Raw genomic sequence first — 22,419 nt, 5'->3', positions numbered from 1 at the left:
TCAGCCTTCCCTGCTGCTCAGGACTGGCCAGGGTTGAGCCCTCCTGCTTCTTGGCAGCTTGCTGGCTTTCCACAGCATTCCTCTCCACAACTCCTCCTGAGTGACTGGGGGTAATCCCCTCTCTCCAGCACCAGGCTAAGTCCTGCTTTGGCTCAGTCAATATTTTTGTGAAATGTCATTGTCAGTTCCCCTGCCCCAACACCATGTGAATGTAACCCAAGAACATTTCCATTCAGAGAGTCATCCAGAGAAAGCACTGAACCTGTCTTCAGGTAGAATAAAGGTGGTGGCTGAGGCGATTTCTCCCTGAGGGCCTTGGGAAACTAGGTACACTCCTTTCTCAAATTGTCCCACAGCCAACCTCTTGCCCTCCTCCCCCACAACAGGACACAGGCAGGGAGGCGACACTGCATTTTCTGTAGGATGTTTTTACTGAGGGGACTAAGGGGGGTGCCCCCGCCCACGGGCTGAGGGCCCAGGAAAGGCACACAGCGGTGGTGGGGTCTCTCTTGGCAAGGGCTGGCTTGGTAGAGACAGCGCCCCCTAGGACCCCTCTTTGGCACTGAGCAGGAAACACTGTGCCCTTACTCCCCCTGGCAGGCAGAGCACACCCCCCAGTGGCGGCTGGCAGTATAGGCTGGTGGGGGGGCCAGGCTTGGCACCCGTGGGAACAGGGCCTGTGGCCTCAGAGGCTGGGCAGCTGGAAGGACTGTGCCTGGTGGCCTCCCCTGCTGGCAGGGTGCTCACATTGGCAATTTAGATGGCTACAAACAGGGAATCCAATAAATTAGGCTGCAGAAGGAGAGAAAGCAAGGGAGTGAACCAGCCAGGCTACATTCTTGTGGCTGGGAGGAATGCTGAGCCATTCTTTCTCCCCAGGGCTCTCTGCGACCACCATGGGGGAGAAGATGCACGCATGGGACTGGCTGGCCCTGGGCCCCATCTGGTTGCTTCTATGGCAGGAAAGATGCTTCCTGGAACAGGGGCCTTGGCTGGCTACCCTGGAAGGTGGCAATAGAAGGAAGGACCATGGGGTCTGCAAGGTATTGAAGAGGTAATAACAGGAACTTGAATTTCAGGAGGCAGATGACACACAGTCACCAGGCTTGCCAAGTCTCTGGCTGTGGCAGTGAGCAGGGGCCTGAGGGGTCCCTGATTGCTTCCTGTGTATGGCTCAACCATACATAGGTGCAGGGTCAGGACTGTGGGCTCACCACCCCGCCCCCAGAGAAAAGTAAAGGACTTGCTGCCCTGAACAGGACAGTTACTGTAGAGCAGCCCCCAGAGTGATGGACAATTGGGGGCAGGAAGTAGGGTGCCACCCTCCATTCCTACTTGCCTTGGGGTGGTGGTATGGGGAAGAAGACAGGTTCCCTGGGGTCTTCTACAAAGGGCAGACCCCCAGCAAGGAGGCCAGGAAGAGGTAAAGGCATGCAGGGCCTGTGAGGACAGGGTGGGAGCTGCAGTTTCCTTCATGTGATCAGAGAGCCTGGGGAGGGGGAGGGCCAAGGGACTGGGTCCTCATCAAGTGGGGACACCAGGGCCTGGGAGGCTAGCTTCTGGGGGCTGCTGGGGGGCCATGGCCTCTCCCAGGATTTGGCGGAGCTCCTGGAGGCGCCGCTGCATCTTGGGAATGCCAGCCAGCTGCTGCTCCAGACGCTGCTTCTCCTCGGTCAGGCTCAGGCGGGCAGCTGAGTCCAGCTTCTCGAACTTCCAGCCCCCCTCCCCATCAAACTGCAGCAAATGTGTGTGGTACTTCCTGGCCGGGAGAAGGACAGGGATGTTTGTGGGTAGCTGCCCTCCCCTCCTTGGGTGGCAGCCCCATCCCCCTCCTCCAAGAGTGGACCTCTCTGAGGCACCTACCATAGGGAGGGCCGGTGGGTAATGGAGAGCAGCGCGATGCCTGCATCCTTGGCCGCCTGGAAGATCTGGCCTTCCACGTCTATGCTTACAGCACTGGTGCACTCGTCCAAGAGGGCGTACTTGGGCCTTGGTGGAAGATGGCCAACAGGGAGAGATTGTGACCCTCCATTGCCAACCCCTGACCAGGCTCCAACCCCACCCAGCTACGTTCAGGGTAGAATCAAGGCTCCTCCTGGAAGGTGCCTTTGTCTTGAGGAAGGCCCTAGGGAGCACCAATTTCTCTCTGTTACTGGCTTGGACCACCCCAGATGGCCCGACCACCAGAGGCTTACCTGTGGTAGAACATGCGGGCCATGCCGATTCTTTGCTTCTCACCCCCTGACAGGACATCCTTCCAGTCACATATGGCCTCCCAACCTGGCCAGAGGGCAAGGAGCTCCACTCAATTCAATAGGACCCAGTGCATGTGTGTGAGGGGCAGGGATGCTGGGGCTTATGCAGGGAGAGCTAGGGTAACAAGGATGATGGAAAGACAGGGCACATTTGAACCCCAAAGGAGTTTGTCCAGTTGCCTACTTCTGCTGTGTCCTTGTCTGTGATACTTTAATAACTGAAAGAGTTGGGACCAGAATTCTTCCTCCCCAAAAAGACATATTACAGTTCTATTTCTGAGAATGCAACCTTCTTCGGAAATAGGGTTAGTGCAGGTGTAATTAGTTAATATGAGACCATTAGGCTGGTTCTAATCCAATATGACTGGTGTGTTATGAAAAGGGGAAGTTTGGACACAGAGACAAGCAGAGGTGGAAGACAGTATGAAGAGACAGAGAAGATGGCTTCCATTAGCCAAGCAGAGAGGCTTGGAGCAGATTCTTCCCTCAATGCCTCAGAAGGAATCAGCCCTGCCAACTCCTTGAACTTGGATGTCCAGCCTCCTGAACTGGGAGAAGATGCACTTCTGTTGTTGAGGCTCCCTATGTGTAGCCCCAGTGGGGTGCCAATGAAGAGCTTGCCAATACTTCCTTCAGTGGGCAGCAGATGCCCATGGCAGAGAGCCCCAGGGATGGACAGAGTGGTCTCCCCTGAATGGAGCTCCTTGCTGGAAGGACTGAGCTACATAGCATGGTCTGGTGCCAGTGCCTTGGCAGGGCTTCCAGGTTGTCTGAGCAGGCAGATGAGTAGGGTGATTTGTCAGGATGGTTGTGCAGAAGGGGTGCCTCCTCTCCTATCATCCATCTGCCTTCCCACAGGACTAGAAGTTTTGCCAGGGCACGTGGCAGCTCAGAATCAAACCATCAAGATTCTATTTTCCACCGGGTACCCTGGCACATGCCTGTAATCCCAGGGCCTTGGGAGGCTAAGGCAGGAAGATCACAAGTTCAAAGCCAGCCTTAGCAAAACCAAGACGCTAAGCAACTTAGTGAGACCCTGTCTCTAAATAAAATACAAAATAGGGCTGAGGATGTGGCTTAGTGGCCAAGTGCCCTGAGTTCAATGCCCAGTACTCCTGCGTCCCCCAAAAGAGTACTTTCTAGCTTGCCCTACAGTGAGGTATTACTGTGTGACTAAATTCTGTACAATGGGATAGGAATGTGAATGTCACACATGTGGCAGCTGATGGAACCTTCTTTGAAAGACAGAAGGCAAGCCTCTCCCCTCTACTTCCTTTATCTCATAGTAGGGGACATGTATGTGATGGCTGCCCCAGCTGTCTTGGATCATGAAGTGACTTTGGGAATGGAGGCCATACATAATAGAATAGCCTGGATTCCCAGAGCCTGCACAGAGAGGGGCCACCCCCTCCAACTGTGGCCTACTTTTTTTTGGGACTCAGCACAGTAGGCTAAACTTTTGAGTCACTATGGGACAGCATAATTCTGTTATAGCTAAACTCAATCCTAGTAGGTTGTGATGACTAGCCACAGGTCCTAGGCCTTCAGGGGCACCACAGAGGGCAGGAGCAGGGATGTCCTTCCAGGTTGAAGGTGGCAGGAACAAAAGAAGTAAGGCCAGGCCAGGGGAAATATGGGGATGAAGCTCCGAAGTGAGCAGAGCTGCAGTAACCTCACCTCTTGTTCCCCTTTTCTGTATGGGCAGGTGACAATACCTGGGGAAAAATCTTCCTGAATCCTCATACCCCCTGCCATTTTTTGAAAATGCACTAGTGCTCCTCACAGGAGTTATTGCATTTAATGCTGCAGGTGAAGAGTCAGAGAAGTGAGGTCTTTGTGCAAGGGCATCTTCTATCTAAGTGGGGGAGGCAGGAAACGGAACCCAGATGCTTAGACTTCATTAAGAAACTCAGCGATAGCCTCCATTCTGTGCCTGTAGTTGGGCAGCCCTCTCTTTCTTCCCCTGGGCACAATGGACATTGCAGACAAGCACTGTCCCTCCATAAGCCTTTTCTTCTCTGAAACAACTTCTTTTGCCAGCTGTCCCTCCCTCCTAAGGACTCTTCCAAGAGTCCCCTCTGACTCTGCTCTCCCCATCCACATTTCAAGCCTCTGCATACACAGCCTGGCCAGAGCACTTGCCCATTGCCTGGAGGAGGGCCATCTTGTTGAAATGCAAAACTAACCTGTCACTTTCTCTGACTATACCCTTCTAAGGGCTTTTGATGCCTCTCAGGGCAAGTCCAGGCTTCCATGGCCCACTGTGAGCCAGCATCTCCCTGCCACAGAGCCTATGCTATACTCTGCCCTGCAGTCCCTTGGTTCCCAGGTTGGGTGACTTCTTAATGTTCCACAGTTCTTGGCTCAGGCCTCTCTTCTCTGAGAAAGGGTGTCCGGGGCTCCTAAAGAGAGCCTTGTTGAAAGTCCCCTTGGGGCTACCTGTTTACTGCCTGTCCTTCCTGGTAGGTGGGGCTTGCAGCAAGCACTTTGGACTCTTATTTGCTGAGATAATCCTCATCCCCCTGGGCTGGGGGTGGCAACAGGTTCCCCATCAGGGTCTTGGAACAAAGGGCAATTGATTGCTCCCTGCAGTGGATGATAAACTGGATAGCAGCCCCACCCCTACCTCCTTCCCGCTGCAGGATATGGTGGAGGTGAACGATGTCCAGGATGGCTTCCAGCTGCTGCTCGGAGTAGCCCTTCCTCCGCATGTCCTCCACTGAGTCCGGGTAGATCACCTGGTCACGCAAGGAGCCCACGGACATGTAGGGCCTGTGGGAAAGCTGAGTGTTCACTGAGGGCAGCGTGGCCCTGTTTCTGTGAGGGTGTCTGTGCCTGAGTGGGCTCTATGGTGGCCCTGGCTGAACACAGAGCCTTCTAGGTGGTACATGCCCACCATGCCCATACACCCACCCACACTAACATGCGCACCACACATACATTAACGTGCAGGCATACAGTGTGTGTGCACCCCCCAACATCTGTGGGTACCCGTGCACCAACCCTCCCACCCAGATCTTAAATGGACAGAGCGGATGGGGGTGGGAAGGGAGGGCACAGGCCTCACAGCCCCTGACCAGCTCAGAGATAATGTCTTGTATCTTTTCCTAAGGGGCTGATTCTAATATTTCCCTGGACCTCTGTTGTAAGCCTCCAAGTGCACAGGTGGGAAGAGGTGGGGCACAGATATCTGGGAACAGGGCTCCATCTCCAGCAGCCTGCTGGGGAGGCCTCTCCTGTGGCTGGCCTCCTTACCTTTGTGGGATGTAGAACATACGCTGGGGTGGGGGCTTATAGAGTACACCACCGTACGTGGGCCAGAGCCCGCCCAAGATCCGGAAAAGAGAGCTCTTGCCACAGCCATTGGGGCCCGTGATGAGCAGGTGCATGCCTTCTTCTACCTGCAGAGGCAGCGAGGCAGCAGACTGTGACACCTAGGCATGGGCCTCCTTTGTCACACCCTGTGGCTTCCTTCCTAGCCTCAGAAGGCTCCCTCTGTCCTAGGCTGGCAGACAGGCCATTCTCAATCTTTTGGTAAGGGATTTTAGGATCAGAGGGATGGGGTCCAGCATCCAGAGCCCTAAACGAACACCTGGCCCAACATGCAAGGAAATAGACAAGACCTGGTCCTGTCCCCTAAGGTCCCAGAATGCCCAGAAAGCACAGGCCAGCACAAGAGGAAGGGTGTGTTCCAAGACAGTCAATGTTACCCTAAATCCCACTTCACTGGGAGTCCAAGCACAGGATCAAGAGCCCCAATCCCTTTTAGGAGCTGCCCAGGGCGAGACACTTTCCTTACAGTTCTCACTTACAATCCAAATCTCCACTGCCCATCTCCCTGCCCCCATAGTCCTCTTCACGTCCACAGGTGCCAGGGGGACACAAAATGCCTCTGTGGCCCGTGGGCTTAGCATCAAGCACGTCAGAGTCCTCCAGGTTCCTGGTTAGCCTGCTGCGTTATCTGTGCTGGACTTAGGGAAATGTGGTGCATAGGAAGGAGGGGTCAGAGTGCAGCGAGGCTCTGTCCCAGCCTGCCAGATTCACAGTGAGCACTGGAGCTGGCAGGTGTTAGGGAGAGCCCAGGGCATGGAGTTAGGCACCCTGGAGCAGAGATTCCCTGGCCACCACCAGCATGGTCACACATTGTGTCTTCCCTCTCTCAGTGTGTGTTTCCTTATCCGTGAAAGCCACAGATAACAACACCATGCACAGGGCTCCTGGGAAGATTTAAGGTTCTAGCATTTGGTTTACTTTGGGCAGTGTAATGAGTCAAATTTTGTCCCCCAAATTCATGTGTTGGAATCCTCACCCCCACTCCCTCCGAGTGTGACCTTATTTGGAGATTGGGTTGTTGCAGATACAACTGGTTAAATTAACAGGCAGTCCTACTGGAGTTGTCTCTCATCCAACAAGGCTGGTGTCCTTACCAGAAGGGGAGATTTGCACACAGACACATGCAGAGGGAGGACGTCATGTGAAGACAGGTCGGGGTGGTGCAGCAGAAGCAAAGGAACGCCTAGGATTTGCTGCAAACCAGAAGCTGGGAGGGGCCCATGCCAGATTCTCCCACACAGCCCCCAGAGGGAACCCATCCTGCCAGCACCTCAGCACCTTGATGTACACATCTGGCCTCCAGAACTGGGAAGAGTCCATTTCTGGTGCTAAAACCACCCAGTCTGTGGTAACTTTGTAGGCCAGCCCCAGAACATTCACACCATCATGTGACTCTTAACTCCAGAGGGCAAGAGGAGACAAGAGGGCTACAGGATCACTCAGGACTCTGCCCCTGCTCTTCCACCCGCCACTGCCCCTTCTCCCCTGGCCTTGTTTTCTAACCAGCTGTGTCCCTTTTCACCTCAGGATCTTTGCCTCCTTGGGCTTCTTCCAGGTTAGCCTGGAAACCACTCATCTTGGATCCACTAGCAACTGGCTGCTCCCCAGCCCCTAGAGTGACCAATACTAGGGGTGATGTGGATCACATCACTGTGTTGTGCTACGTTGGATAGTGACACATGCCCTGCCTCCATCTGGCTCTCAGGGGCCTTCTCCCATCTTCATCCCCTCCAGGCCTAGGCACTCCCCCCTCCTCTTGCCCTTCCCTGCAGGAACATGGCAGGCCCTGGTGCTTCCTCCCTCAGTCCTTTGTTCCAGTCATGTCTACCCATCCTCCTGTCTGTGACTCCTAAGTGAAGCTTCACTGGACCTCCACTCACCCCTTAGGATGGTGACCATTATTTTTTCAGCCCCTGCTATACTCTGGACAGCTGTCTAATTGGGGTCCTTTGTAACACTGTAGTGCCCCCCAGAGTGAGGACACCTTGAGGGCATGGGCCTCCTAATTTATCTCTGGTTTCCAGTACTCAGCCCAGAGTTCAGGGAACATTGGTCAAATGAATGAAGAAAGGAATGAATCCCTCTTACTTCCTCCCCATTCCCCTGCTCATTCTTCCTCTTACTCCATTGCTCCTTGCCCTTACCCAAAGCCCTGATTGGGCACAAAGGTGATCAGTAGATGGTTTAGCTCCCAGAAACTCCATTCCACAACCTCTCCAGGGCCTGAGAGCACTCCTCAGTGAATAGCTCTGTGCCCACCACGTAGACCCTGTACAGGGAGCTTCTCAAAGCAGATGGGACAGGTACCTAGCCTGGAGAGCAGAGGGCCCCAGATAGAGAGAGCAGCAATCTCCTCCCCTGCAGCTGGAGTGGAATGAGAGCCCCCAAGTCTTGGCTCTTTCAGGATGTTTGGAAGCTGGCAACAATCAGACCAGAAACACTTGGCCAATCTTGGTGATAGTTAGTCTCTTATCAGCTCTGACTCTATTGCCTCAGAACACAGAGGCACATTGGTCTCTCATCTTGACCTTGACCCATCTGCCATGTACATCTGGGGACAATGGCTACTGCCAGCACAGTCAGATGGGAAGCCAAAGGCTTGGGCTTGCAGATGGCAGATGGCCAGGACCCAAAGCCATGTATCCTGGACCTGTCAACTAAGTCTACGTGATAAGCACTTCCTCATCAGGCACGCTTTCCCTGCTCAACCTGTGATTTTTATTTATTTATTTACTTATTTATTTGTGCTGGAGATGGAACCTAGGGCCTCACATAAGCCAGGCAAGTACTCTATCACATTCCCAGCCCACTGACCTACCCTGATGTTGAGGCTGGCCACTACGACCTCTCCTGTGGGCGTGATGATGGGGATGTTCTCGCAGATAATCCCCTGCTCCACGTCTACTACTTTGCCTGCAGAAAGAGTGCAAGGAGGGAGGATAGGCAGCAGTGTTTTGGTGGGTTCTGTGTGCCCCTGGCTGCCCTCCCTTGCTTCCCCAGTAGCAAACCAGTGTATATTCAATTGGCATGGTGCAGTACTAGGTCCTTGGGTAAAACAGCCAGGCCTTCTGACAGGCAGATCTCCCCTTTCCTAGTGTCTAGTACTGTGTGTGGGCTGCCACCCTGTGGTCTTCTTGGAACCAGTGGCATCGAGTGTCTACTCCTGCTCTGTGGCTCTACCCTCCTGGCACCATGTCAAAGCCAACTCCAATGTCCAGGTCCCTCTTCCTATTGTATTATTGTAATCTGACAGCTGGCTAAACTCTCGCTCCATGCTTGCACACTGCCTTGAATTTTCTCTGGCTGCCCTTCATGGGTGCATGATCCCCTACACTCAAGGACTACCTGCCTTTCTCTCCTCTCTTCTCTTCTTCTTCCTCCTCCTCCCCCTCTTCTTCTTTCCCTCCTCACTTCCTTCCTTTCTTTGATATTGGAGATTGAATCCACGGGTGCTCTACCACTAGTCATGTCCCTAGCCATTTAAATTTTTAATTTCGAGATAGAATCTCTCTGAGTTGCTAAGACTGTCCTGGAACTTGCAATCCTCCCCTGACTCAGCCTCCTGAGTACCTGAATTATGGGCATATGCCACCATGCCTGGCTACACACCCTTGTCCCCACTTTCTTAACCAATAATTCATCCAGGGCACTCAGGAGGCTGCATTAGCAGTCTGGCTGGCAGCAACGACTCTAAGAAGGCACGTTGCTGAACCAGCATCTCTCCTGGAGAAACCCTCCCTAGGGACCCCACTAAACCTGGTGAAAGTTTTCAATGACCCTGCTGGGAAGCCCTCTCTCCTGGATAGACTGGATAATCCCTGAGTGTCAGGATGGGAACAAAGCCCAGGCAGCAAGTAGTGAGGCAGGGATGAGAGGGGGTGCTCTGCGTGGGGGAGACCACCATACCTTGGATCTTCAAGGGCCCTTCCACACGAACACCAGATCGTACCATGGTCCCACACCATGCCTGACTGTCCTCTGTGTCGCCTGGTCTCTTGAAACGACAGTGCTGGACATCTTCAAATACCTGGAACATCTCATGAACCCGTGCTGTGTAGCCAGCTAGCTCTGTCACCTGTAAGAAGAGCAGCATGGACTTAGCTCTGGCCAGCTATTGGCAGGGGTGGGGGCTGTGCTGTGGTTACCTCCTTGTAGGATGACATGATCCGCTCAGTGGCATCTGCAGCAGCTGTGAGGAGGTTGCGGGCAATAGTGAAGGCTTCTGTGCGCTCACTCACAAGCTCTTCCTTCTCCAAGGCTGCCTTCTTCATGTCTTCCGAGTCTGCCCACCAGTGGAAGGGGTGGAGGAGGAGAGACAGTGGAAAGTCAAAATGAGCCACCAGGGGAAAGAAAGCTGGATACATACATGCACATAAGAGTGATCCCTACCTCCCACCAAATACCAAAACTAACTCCAAGGGGATCAGAGGTTGATGTGTATAAGAGCTAAGTCTATAAAATCAGAAGAAAACAAAGATAAAATTTCATGTCTTTGGATATGGCAACAGTTCCTTAACTATGACATCAAAAGCACAAGTAACTAAAGAAAAATAGACTAATTGAACAGCACCAAAATCCAACACTTCTGGACACCAAAGAACATCATCAAGAAAGTGAACAGGGCCAGTATGGTGGTGAATGCCTGTAATCCCAGTGACTCAAGAGGCTGAGGCAAGAGGATCGTAAGTTTGAGAGCAACCTCAACAACTTAGTGACACCCCAAAGACTTAGTGAGACCCTGACTCAAAACAAAACAAAAAAAGTTTTAAAAGGGCTGGGGTTGTGGCTCAGTGGTTAAGTGCCCCTGAGTTCAATCCCTGGTCCCCAACCCCCTTCCCCCAAAAAGGACTGGGGATGCAGCTTGGTGGTAGAGCACTCTGGGTTCAATTCTGAGTACTGCCAGGAAAAAAAAAGAAAGAAAGAAAGAACATAACATACACACTGGGAGAAAACATTTGTAAGCCACATATCTGGTAAAGGTGTAGTATACAGAATACATAAAGAACTTCTACAACTCAACCAAAGACAGACAACCCAATCAAACAACCAGCAAAAGATCTGAATAGATATTTGTCCAGAGAACGTATGCCAATGGCCATTAAGCTCATGAAAAAAATGTTCAACATCATTAGTCATTAGGGAGATACAAACGAATACTACCCAGAGATAGCACCTCATCCCCACAAGTGTGGCTATAAAATAGGGAAATAATAAGCACTTGCCAGGATGAGAGGTTGGACCCTTATCCACTGCACATGGGAGATAAAATGGTGCAGCTGCTCTAGAAAACAGTATGGCACTTCCTCACAAAGTTAAAACTAGAATTACCATAGGACCCACCCAGGAATTTCATTCCTAGCTATATATCTACGAGAAACAAAACTGTATGTCCACATAAAAATGCTCACAGCAGAACTATCCAGTATAGCCAAAAGGTGCAAACAATCCAGATGTCCATTGGTGGATGAATGGATAAAGAAATTGTGGTACAAGCTGGCAATGGTGTCACATGTCAGTAATCCCAGCAACTCAGGAGGCTAAAGCAGGAGGACTCCAAGTTTGAGTCCAGCCTCAACAACTTAGTGAGACACTGTTTCATAATAAAATAAAATTTAAAAAGGGCTGGGGATGTAGCTTAGCAGTAGAATGCTCCTGGGTTCAATCCCCAGTACTGCAAAGAAAAACATATACACACACAATGGAATATTATTTGGCTATAAAAAGGAATGATGTACTGATTCATCTCATCACATAGATGAACCTTGAAATAATTATGCTCAGTGAAAGAAGCCAGTCACAAAAGGTCACATATCATATGATTCTATTTCTATGAAATGTCCAGAATGAGCAAATCCATATATTGAATGTAAATTAGTGGGTGTCAGGGGCTGGGCAGGGAAGGATTAAGGAATGAATGATAATGGGTCTGCAGTTTCTTTTTAGGGTGTAAAAATGTTCTGTATGTAGATAGTGGTGATGGTTGCACAACTCTGTGGATATATTAAAAAACCCACTTAATTGTCCATTTTTAAAGGCTGATTGATCCCAGTGCAGTGGTGCATGCCTGTAATCCCAGATATACAGGAGAGCAAGGCAAAAGGATTACAAGTTGGAGGCCACCTGGGCAACTTAGCGAGACCCTGTCTCAAAACAACAAATAGAAATGACTGTGGATTAGGTCAGTGGTAGAGCACCCCAGGGTTCATTTCTCCAGTACCACACACACACACACAAAAAAAAAACCCAACAAAAGGCTAAATTACATGGTCTGTTAATCACATCTCAATAACTTTAAGAAAATAAGTTACAGGAACATGACTTTGTTTCTTGACACAACCAGCTCCTCTCACCTGGACTGTCCCAGCCCCTCTGTACTGTACCATATCAGCCTCTGGATTTCCTCATCTAATGCCCAGAGCTGTCTTTGAAACATGAATATCTCACTTCCTGACCTCCCTGGGGCCCATTCTCCCTCATGGCCCTTTGAGCTATGATCTCTGACCTCTGTGGCAATGGCTATCTTGTTTGCTCCTAAGAACTGCTCCAGTCTGAACCTGCTTTTCTGTCAGTCTAGATCCCACTGTATGCCCTTCAACCATGCTTGACCTTGGGAGTCTCCAGAGGGGCAGGGTTTTTACACAAGTAATCTGGAAATCTGGCAATGAGGAGTGTGGGTGGGTGAGTAGTGAGCAACTACCAGAGAAGCTCCAGAGCCCAGGGCCCCTGGGACTGAACTGGGAAGGAACACTATCCAAGGACATATGTGATCCTGAAGTGAGAGCCTCAGAGATCAATGACAGGGAGGGGAGGAAAAGGGATAGTGCAAGGGGAAAAAATAGATGGACAGAGCACCTCACATTGCCTGCTGGGGCCTGGCCCAGGAAACCAGGTATATAAACTGGGTGTGGGGTAAATATTAATTCTCCAAATCTAAGGTCCTGAGCCTTTCTTCCCACAGTGCCTTCTAGGAAGGGTAGGAATACAAGTCCTCTTCCTCAATGTCCTGATAGAGTGGACAAAGGGAAGGGGTCCACAAGTCTGGCACCTTCCTGGAGACAGAACTCACACAGCTAACTGCCCCCTGCAGGTCCCTTTTAGTACCTTAGGAAGCTGAAGGCCTGGCTGCAGCAGAGCAGGCCAGACCTCTGGGCTGGAGTGGGTGATAGGTTGTGTTCCTTTCCTGGGCCCTCCAGGCCTGTCACATAGGCTTATCTAAATCTTCCCTAGTAGTTAAGTGCCTGTCTTCTCCCACTGGCTCTCTTTGAAGCACCTGGAGCCCTCACTTGCCTCCAGGTACTAGGGGTACTGCAGGGATAAAACAGACAAACATCTCTACCCTTATACAGCTCTCAGTGGAAGGCGGGGAGAAAGGGAGGAATTCCACAAAGAAGTGACACATGCTGTTTGGGAGAGGGGAAAGGAAGGAGAGAGGGATGGTGGTCAAGGCAGGCCTTGCTTACCTGATACCTGGGAGCAAAGCTCTGGCAGAGAAAGGGACAGAGCCTCAGGGGCAGCAGAGGAAAGAACATTCCTAGCAGGGCACACAGCAGGCGCAAGGACCCTGAGTCCATGAATGCGTGGTATTTAGGAAAATAACAAGGAGGCCCCTAAGACATAAGTGGGGCCAGCAAGGAGGATGGGAACATTCTTTGTATATTTTCTAAAGGTTACTAGCTATGAGGGCCAGGTGGCAGGGGCAGGAGTTCACTCTTTTTTTTTTTTTTTTTTATACTGAGGCTTGATCCCAGGGGTGATTTACCACTTTATTTATTTATTTATTTATTTACTTACTTACTTACTTACTTTGGTGCCAGGGATTGAACTCAGGATCACTTGGCCACCGAGCTACATCCCTAGCCCTATTTTTATTTATTTTTTTAAATATTTATTTTTTAGTTATACTTGAACACAATACCTTTATTTCACTTATTTATTTTTATGTGGTGCTGAGGATCAAACTCAGGACCTCGCATGTGCAAGGCGAGCACTCTACTGCTGAGCCACAACCCCAGCCCCCTAATTTGTATTTTATTTAGAGACAAAGTCTCACTGAGTTCCTTATCACCTCACCATTACTGAGGCTGGCTTTGAACTTGCGGTTCTCCTACCTCAGCCTCCTGAGCCGCTGGGATTACAGGTGTGTGCTACTGCACCCGGCCCCTTTTATTTTTATTTGAAGACAGGGTCTTGCTAAACTACTGAGGCTGTCCTTAAACTTTCCATCCTCCTGCCTCCAACTCCTGAGTTGCTATAATTATAGATGTGTGCCACCATGCCTGGCAGTAACTTGCCTGTCTTTGAATCTCCTACAAGCCTAGTTGGTTTCCTCATGGCTGGCTCCATGTGCCATGGGCCAGGTATGCTGGCTGTGCCAGGCACCCATGACTGAATCAAAGCGTCCCTTTGCATGTAGAACCCCCAGAGTCAGATTTCTTTTCTGGAAGGGAGGGTTGGGGGTGGTGTCACCCAGAGAGGGACACGGAGCTGAAGGTATGCAAGCCCCAAAGTGAAAAAAAAAGAGGGAACAAAAATAAGAGAGACTTCGGTTTCTAAAACAAGTCAGGCTTAGATACATATATGTATAACTGAAAACCCTCTTATCAAACTAGCTAAACTAGAACACCTTTTAAAGCAGAACTGTGCTTGAAAGAAAGCAGATGGGAAGGAGACAGGGAGTCTCACCAACCTTGCCTGGGTTCTAGGTGCCCTGAGCAAAAGGTCTTCTCTAAGAATTGGTAATTATATGTCTGGGCTTCAAATGAACATTGCCTCCAAGCCCTGGAACCACCCTCTTCCTGCCCAAGCTGAGAGCTTAACATGAACATGACCTACAACTAGTTAATTACCCCTGGTGCGCGTGCCCAAAAGAAAAGAAGAGAGGCACACAGGAATTACACCCTCCATGGACGCCACAGCTATTCTCACAAGGGAATGATCCACCATGAGTGAGGACCAGCAGGGAAGATGATGGTGGATTAGACCCCCAAGAACTTCAGATCATCAAGTCTTTGGATAGACACTGTGAAATAAGCATGACTAATATGATATGCAGCATAAAAGGAGCAGACAAAAGAGGAGCAAATAAGATACAAAAACAGTTTAAAATTTCAATCTGAAAAGTTCTATTTTCAAATTTCTATCTGAAGTAGAATCAAATAGAACTTATAGAAAATAGTCAATGAGAAGTAAAAAAAAAAATTCAACTTAGATGTGATTAAAAACTGGTGAGCTGGAGAATTAGTGAGCAGAAAGAACACTGAAAACCCTGAATTTTCAAAGGATACAGAAGTCTCCAGCAGGAGAAACAGAAACCTACACCTAAACGCAGAATGCTACAGGGAAAGAGAAAATTATAAAGGCACCCAGAGAGAAAATGGAGGTTACTAACAATTAAACCAATCACAGATTTTTTTTTCCAACAGTAATGGAAGTGAGTCGACAATGGAATACCGACAGAGGGCTGAGAGAAATTAACTTTCCACCTATATTTCTGTACCCAACCTAAACTTAGCTCAGGAATAAAGACAACTGCAGACAACAAAATAATTGAGAATGTCCCAGGTTGAAATGCATCCTGAAAGAACTTTTTAAAAATGTCTACCTGGAAGAAGGAAATGGAACATGGAGAGGCAGACTGAGGTATAATGACTGAATGCCAAGCAGGTAAGTCTACACACCCAAGGGACTTTGCTTCATTTTCCATTTAGCTGGTGGCAGCTAAAGCATAGCTAAGAACAAAAACCATGTGAAACCAAACTTCATGCTGAGCTGTGCAATGGGGATTGGTTCTCTAAGGTCCTATGTTCTAAAGTCTAGGAAGAAGGGAGATATTGATTAACCTGAGACTTAGAAACTTCTCAAGAGTAACTACTGAAAGTCTGAAATTAAAATGAATGAGCTGCAAACCAGTAAAGGAACAAAATGGGAACAAAGACAACCTGACCAATAACAGGATGGGCTTACTGCTCCCCCAAAAGGCTTCAGGGAAGAGAGATAGATCTCTATCCTCTGAAACCTGCAAGAACTACTTTAGAGGTGGGAAAACCAAGGCTGGGCCCATGAAGGGGCTCACCCAAGGTACTCTCCAAATCCTCCCACCTCCAAGTTACAGTTGGGCTGAGGACAGGTGGGCAAGGGTGGACGTGCATGGTGGAGTGGCATGCAGTGTTCCTGGGTTGTGGTCCCAGGCTCGGTTGGGCAGTACAAGGAATGTGCTGGGTGAATGGCAACAAGGAGCTATGAAAAGAGTTTGACTTCTGGTAAATCTTATGATGCCATCAGGGGCTCAACATCCCCAGTCAAATGGGGAGGCGGCCAGCTGAGCACTGGGTCCTTGCAAACCTAGCACCCAGTACTACAGGAAAAAACGGACCCTGTCTCATTTTCCCAGAGCCCCGGCTCTCACCTGACTCTGAGTAGCCAGTTGCAGTGATAATGGGGACGGCCACCATGAGCAGGCCCGAGGCACTCCACACATACTTCATGAGGAATTGCTCCAGCATGACGTACCACAGACGTTCCAAAAGGATGAGGTTGATCTGCGAAGCCAGGTTCTGGTAGGAGTGCTGCAGCTGTGCCAGCTCCACCTGCCAGGATGACACATACCAAGAGGCCCTGTGGCAACTCCTGTGGGGGTGATGGTGAGAATCTCCAAGTACTGCTCACACATACTTCACCGTTTAATGGCCATGACCAGGCTAAGAGGTGGGGGTTACAATTGGGGTGAGGCCATGTCCCAATGTGGGTAGTGGTGATGAGAAGGGACTGCCTGAAGTCATAGTGTAGTACCTGTCCCCTCTTCCCACTATCTCTGTAGCTAGTATACTCACCACTCCCCTCTCTGTACCCTGGGTGGCCTCTGCATGAGGGGCTCTGGACTCCCTCAGCACCACCCCTATCAGCTCTAATTTTTCTTTCTTTTTTTGGTACTGGGGATTAAACTCAGGAGCACTTAACCACTGAGCCACATCCCCAGCCCTTTTTGATACATTATTTAGAGACAGGGTCTCACTGAGTTGCTTACGGCCTACTTAAGTTGCTGAGGCTGGCTTTGAACTTGAAATCTTCCTGCCTCAGCCTCCTGAGCCACTGGGATTACAGGTATGTGACACCACACAGGCTAGCTCTAACTTTTCTACCCTAAACTAAGCAAAGAGCAGTACAGGAGAGCAAAAGGTAGTGTTCTTGGCTTTGACAACCTCCGGCTACTTTCCAGGGTTCCTCTCCATGAGAAACTTGCACTGCTTTTTCCCACCCAAACCAGGAGGGTATGTTCCCCAGCGGTCTGCATCCCAGCCTGGTTCTCCCTCCCTCAGCAATGGGTAGGCCCTTGTGCATTGGCTACTACTTCCTGCTAGGTCAGGATTGGGTAGGTGCCTCTGTAGGGAACTGAGTGGTAGCAGCAGTCAGATAGGTAGGGGAGGACAGAGGTGTTGGAAAATGCTTCTGGCAAGGTGGCTACTGGGTCCTATATTTTCTGGTTCAGTACAGGTACACATGCCTTGGCCCTGACTCCCATGCTTAACTGATGAGGGATGCCCAGCCTGGCATCATTTGCCAAGTGCTTTCACATCTATTTGATTTACACCCATATCACAGCACATGTATTCTCATGTCCACTGTAGGACACTGAGGCCCAGAGAGACAAAGTGCTCTGCCCAAGCTCACATTGCCTGAAGGAAGCAGGCAGTACAGGAATGTGGAACACACCGGCAGGGCTGTTAGGAGAACCAGATTCTTATAAATGATGCTTTGACTTGTTAAGAAAGGTTTACTTTGTTCTCAAGCAAGAGGTTGTGTGCATGTGTGTGTATTTAAATGAGTGGCCTCATTGAAACCCTAGTAAAAGGAGAATACTCTGCTGTTCGGCCATTGGAGTAACCTTTCCCAGTCCGTCACTTCTGTCCTAACCTGTTGATCTGAACCCAGGCCCTTGTCCATGGGACATCAGCCAGTGGGACTTGAGTGAGCTACATGCCTGCACAGCAAGGGCAATCAACCCACCTCTGGGGGCCTGTCACCCCACACAGCTTTCCAGCTGAGGCCTATCCAGACTGGCCAAGAATGCACACAGGGCCCTCCACCCTGACAAATGAATGACTTCCTGAAGCCAGGGCCAGAGGAAGTCCTTCAAAGAACCTGCCCCTAGCACCAGGTGCTGCTCCCATAGCTAAGCTTTTCTCAGGCCCAATTTCCTGTTCCTGAAGTGATTGCGTCTCCTCTGAGCACCCTGATGATCCAGGCTCGTGCTGGGAGTTGGCAGGAGTGCCAGCCAAGGCTGACGATGTAGCTGCAGGTGATGTGCCAAGCACCTCACCCAAGGCCACGGCTGCCTGCCAAGGCCCTGCAGCCTGGCATGCAGGAGAAGAGGGAAGCGGGAGAGGGGATACTGAAGAAGGCCAGGCACTTTTCTCCTAATCTGAAACCTGATCCCACCTGGAATGTCTCTGAAGTTCAGAGTTTAGGGACAAGCCCTTTTAAAAAAAAAAACAGATGCAACCCTGATTCTCTACTTGATGTGCAACCAATGAGACAGGGTCCTGGGGCAAGAGGCCACCTGACCTAGGGAATACACACTGGCCTTTAGGAGTTGGATGTCACCGCGCCCCTCCCCCCAAGGCATTCAGGAACCGAAAATGGAGTTGCAGAGAATAAGACCTGAGGCAGCTGCAACCCCAGGCACGAGGAAGGGGAGGGGCTGCAATGATAAAGGGAGCATTGGCCTGGAGTAACCTTTCCCAGTGCCTGCCCACCGGCGTAGGCCCACCAGGGAGCCTTGAGCCTGGGACCTAGGCGGAAGGGCGGCCACGCTGGGGGCAGGGCTGCTGCCGGGTGGGCAGGAAGTGTGTCCTGCCGCGGTGGCGGCTGGGGCTAGGCATACACAGCCCAGGGCTGCGGGTAGGAGGCTAAATTGGTCTGTAACTCGGCAGACCCACGGCCTTGGGCCTTGACCCTGAGTGCTGCCACGGCCTCCACCGAGTGGCTGCTGAGCTGGGCGATGCTCGTTAACCTCGGCTTGGGCTGAGTCATGCCCATAATGCCGGCCAGCTCTGGTGGACGCCAGCCTTCAAAGGGCCCTGGGAGAGGCTGGGCAGCAGGCTGCGTCCTACTGTCTCTGCTCCCAGATGGCAGGAGTCTCCTCCTGGCTGGCTGCAGCATTGGGGTGAGCCAGAATGCTAGCGTCTCAAACCGCTAGGATCTGCAGCTCCAAGTCCAGGGCAAGCTCACCAAGGTAGCAAAGCAAAGAAGCAGAAGTGGATCAGAGTTGCACAGGCAGCCAGCACAGGCCTGCTCCTACCCGGTTGTCCTGCTTTTCCTTTTCTGCACCTAAGACCACAGCCATCCAAGGCCTCACCCATCCCCAGGCCCCTTTCCATGGCCCACTGCACCTTTAGCATCAGCCCCAATCAGCCCTGGGCTTTCCCCACCCTGCGCAGCTGGCTGCCCTGGGCCTCCCAGCTACATGCTCTATTACATGCCCAGTGCCCCAAACTGCCCCACCTCATGGCCCCCATAGAAGGCGATTTCTTCCGAGTTGGCCACTACACGAGAGTGCATGTAGCGCAGCTCCCCCTTCCGACGTGCCTCCTCTGCCACCAACTCTCCAAACTTGGGTGAGAAGGCCCTTAGCACGTTGGCGGTGAGGAACACCACGAGGCCAGCAATGGCCGAGGGCCAAGCAGTACCAGCTCCACGCGAGCGGGCCGCACGAAGCAGCGTGTAGGAGGTCACAGCCACATCCAGGAGTGGCTTGGTCAGGTTAGAATAGAGGTGGGCCACAGAGGCAGCGAAGGCCACCACATCCTCTGTCAGAGACTGGTCAGGATTGCGCAGGCGCCCGTCCATGTTGCTCACTCTATAGTAGGTCTGCTGGGAGAAGTAGAGGCTGTAGGCGTGGGCCACCAGACGGCTTCGGAAAGACAGGGCCAGCTGACCCTCCAGGTAGCGAATGGCGCTGTTGATGAAGGTGGCAGGGAGAGCGATGAGGAGCCACTGTAGCAGCTGCCAGCTGAAGGCCCGTGGGTCCTTGCGCACGATGCAGCGGGCCAGCCGACCGTCCAGGCGGGCCACATATACCGACAGGAAAGTCCGGCTCACCAGGGCAGCAGAGTGCAGTGCCAGCAGCGCAGTCTCCCGGCACAGGACTCGAGGGAACAGCAGCCGCAGAAGCACCAGGAGCCGCTGCAGAAATACTCTGTTCATGCCAGCCTTGGCCGCTGTGGCCCCCAGGGCCTCTTGCGTGGGGTCTCCAGCCGGCACCTGAGGGCCCCTGGACGAAGCCAGGCACTGGCGCACCAGAGGGTAGATTTTGTGGACTCCGTAGGCTGTGAGGGCCAGGACCACAGCTGTGCGCCTCAGCATGGTCACCCGCGAGGGCCGTGGGGTGGAGAGCACCGGCATGTCACCTGGACTGGCAGGCACGCTTGGGGCTAGGAGTGATGCCTGAGGCAGGTGCTGGAAAGGGCTGTTGCTGACCCCTANTGGAATACGTTTTCTTAGTTAAACAGGCCCAAGGAGTCTCTGGGACTCCCAGGGGAAAGGAATCGTCAACAAAGGTGGCTCTGGACGTGTTAACACACATGCTGGAGGGCGGCAAGTAACTGTCCCTGTAAGCGGAAGTTTGTCAGGCGGTTGGACGCCATTGGCCAAGTAGTTACGGTCCGTTGAATCCCGATTTAGCCGGTGATTTAAGGGCTCTGAAGCAGAGTGCTGGGGTCCAGGGTGATGAGTGGCAACCCTAGCCTCTCCAAATACCTAAACTCGAGGTCAGTGGTTGCCCAGTTCTCATAGCTTCCGTTCCTTCTGGTCCCTGCTAGGAAACAAGCTCACATCTCTGTTGGAAACCTGCTAACCACAGGATGAGTCTGCAGTGGACTGCAGTTGCCACCTTCCTCTATGCAGAGGTCTTTGCTGTGTTGCTTCTCTGCATTCCCTTCGTTTCTCCCAAAAGGTATGGCCTGTGGAGCAAGCTGGAGGGTGCCTGCCACTGAGCCCTGTGGCTTGTGCATGTGCAGCATTGGTGGACCCTGGAATTGGGGCCAGATTAAAACAGGTAGAACCTGTCTGGGTTGGAGGTGGCATGGGTATGTTTTTTACTGACAACTCTGCACACCATTGTGCTTTGTCACATTTTGTTGAATTCCTTTCTTATGCACCCTATCTTCTGGAGTTCACAATGCTCCAAAAGGAGGATTTATCTCAAGTTTTAGAAACAAACTCCTACTGCCTACCCTTGGGCCCCAGGTTGCGGAGGAGATTGGCTGTGTGTGGGATCCAAAACACTTGCACCACTGGGTCACGTTGTTGCTGATTTGCTGACTTTTGTCCTAACTAGCTTCACTGGCATTGCATAGTAGCCTCATGAGCATTACTCAGCCTGTGAAGGATGAAGCCATATTCCCTTTTAATGAGCAAAGGAACTGTTAAAAGTTAATTTGAAGTTAATTTTTAATTACACACAGAACACAAACACATTATCCTTGACTAAACTTGAATGTTAACAACTAAGGCTAAGTAGCCACAGATATCTTTTTTATCATTTTTTTTTAATGAAAAATAGAGTCCTGATGTAATGGCCTGAAGAAAAATGCAATATCACCTAAGGAATGCTTTTGTTTGCTACAAACCAAATCTGTGCACAGATTAGCAGGAAATGTAGAGCCCCTTGAAGCTGTAATCTGGGAAGCTTCCTAGGGCAAACTTCTTCCTTCCTACACAGTGGTGGTGGCAAATGCCTGAGGCAGGAGGATTACAAGTTCCAGGTTAGCCTGGCAACTTAAGACCTCTTTTCAAAATAAGAAGAGATGGGGTATAGCTCAAAGGTAGGGCTCTGCTTTGCATAGAGGAGGCCCTGACTTTAATCACATATCAGAAACAAAAGGGGGGTGGATGGGTGGAACTTGCAGAGTAAGACAGACTGACTTACCAGATGCCAAGTCAGAACCTTGTTGGCTCCTGATTGTAACAAAGCAACTGTTAAAACAATTGGGCTTTTAAACGCTGCCTCTGATAATGAGGGTGCCTTGCTAATTTTAACAATATGTAAACATTTCTGAAGATAATTCTCCACATCCCACAATATTCGGGGATGGACATGGTGGCAGCTCTGGAGTGTTTTTATAATCGAGTGGGAAGAGCTAGACAAACCAAAATTTATCACATAGAAAGTTTAAAGAAATACCAATTGTGGGGCTGGGGATGTGGCTCAAGCAGTAGCGCGCTCGCCTGGCATGCGTGCGGCCCAGGTTCGATCCTCAGCACCACATACAAACAAAGATGTTGTGTCCGCCGAAATCTGAAAAATAAATATTGAAATTAAAAAAAAAAAGAAATACCAGTTGTATAGGGCAAACACTTAAATACTGTGAAACAGGATATGATGAAAATTGTTTCTCCTCACTAGAGAAGGCCTGTGTTTTAAGACTTGTTTTTTAGATTTTTTTTTTGTATGTGGGCAGACATCTTTTTATTACCACCCCCCCTCCCCCTTTTTTTGTGCCAAGGATTGAACGCAGGGCACTTAACCACTGAGCCACATCCCCAGAACTTTTCTGTTTTACTTTGAGACAGGGTCTCACTAAGTTGCTGGGGCTGGCTTTGAACTTGGGATCCTCCTGCCTGAGCCTCCCGAGCCCCTGGGATTACAGGCATGCAGCACCACTCCTGGCTTATTAAACACTCTTGAAGGGACATCATTAATTGGAGAATTACAGGCAGCTGAGGTTGACTTCGTATGGGCTGTTTGGCCACAGGAGAACAGCTGGTTTTCTGTTTTGCTTAGGGCCTACATCTCGTGTGTGTGTGTGTGTGTGTGTGTGTGTGTGTGTGTGTG

At 50.9% G+C, this 22,419-nt stretch overlaps 2 protein-coding genes and 1 long non-coding RNA gene across 4 annotated transcripts in view; 2 read left to right on the top strand and 1 right to left on the bottom strand.

Annotated features, from left to right (window-relative positions):
- Positions 1–408: 408 nt before the first annotated feature.
- Positions 409–20,079, bottom strand: Abcd1 (ATP binding cassette subfamily D member 1). Its single transcript, XM_015506963.2, has 10 exons — positions 19,089–20,079; positions 15,994–16,174; positions 9,734–9,870; positions 9,495–9,663; positions 8,407–8,501; positions 5,511–5,656; positions 4,882–5,027; positions 2,196–2,280; positions 1,864–1,989; positions 409–1,759 (listed from the first exon to the last, which is right to left on the bottom strand). The coding sequence occupies exons 1-10, from the start codon at positions 19,986–19,988 to the stop codon at positions 1,525–1,527; spliced, it is 2,220 nt and encodes a 739-aa protein (XP_015362449.1). The 5' UTR covers positions 19,989–20,079; the 3' UTR covers positions 409–1,524.
- LOC125614261 lies at positions 3,399–18,904 on the top strand. Its single transcript, XR_007344875.1, has 4 exons — positions 3,399–3,409; positions 6,270–6,278; positions 17,479–17,481; positions 18,784–18,904. It is a non-coding gene; the product is annotated as an uncharacterized LOC125614261 (long non-coding RNA).
- The window catches only part of Bcap31 (B cell receptor associated protein 31), a 28,069-nt gene continuing 25,725 nt past the window's right edge, over positions 20,076–22,419 (top strand). Inside the window, exons 1-2 of one of the 2 annotated variants that reach the window (XM_048796752.1) lie at positions 20,076–20,196; positions 20,405–20,538. In XM_048796752.1, coding sequence (XP_048652709.1) covers positions 20,447–20,538 — 92 coding nt within the window. In that variant the 5' untranslated portion in view covers positions 20,076–20,196; positions 20,405–20,446. Of the gene's footprint in view, positions 20,247–20,404; positions 20,539–22,419 lie in introns of both variants that reach the window. The other variant, XM_015506964.2, reaches the window with a different exon arrangement.

This window comes from Marmota marmota, unplaced genomic scaffold (assembly GCF_001458135.2).
Source record: "Marmota marmota marmota unplaced genomic scaffold, marMar, whole genome shotgun sequence".
Lineage (NCBI taxonomy): Eukaryota > Metazoa > Chordata > Mammalia > Rodentia > Sciuridae > Marmota > Marmota marmota.
The sequence above is the reverse complement of the archived record's forward strand: the minus strand, read 5'-3'. Positions and strand labels throughout refer to the sequence as shown.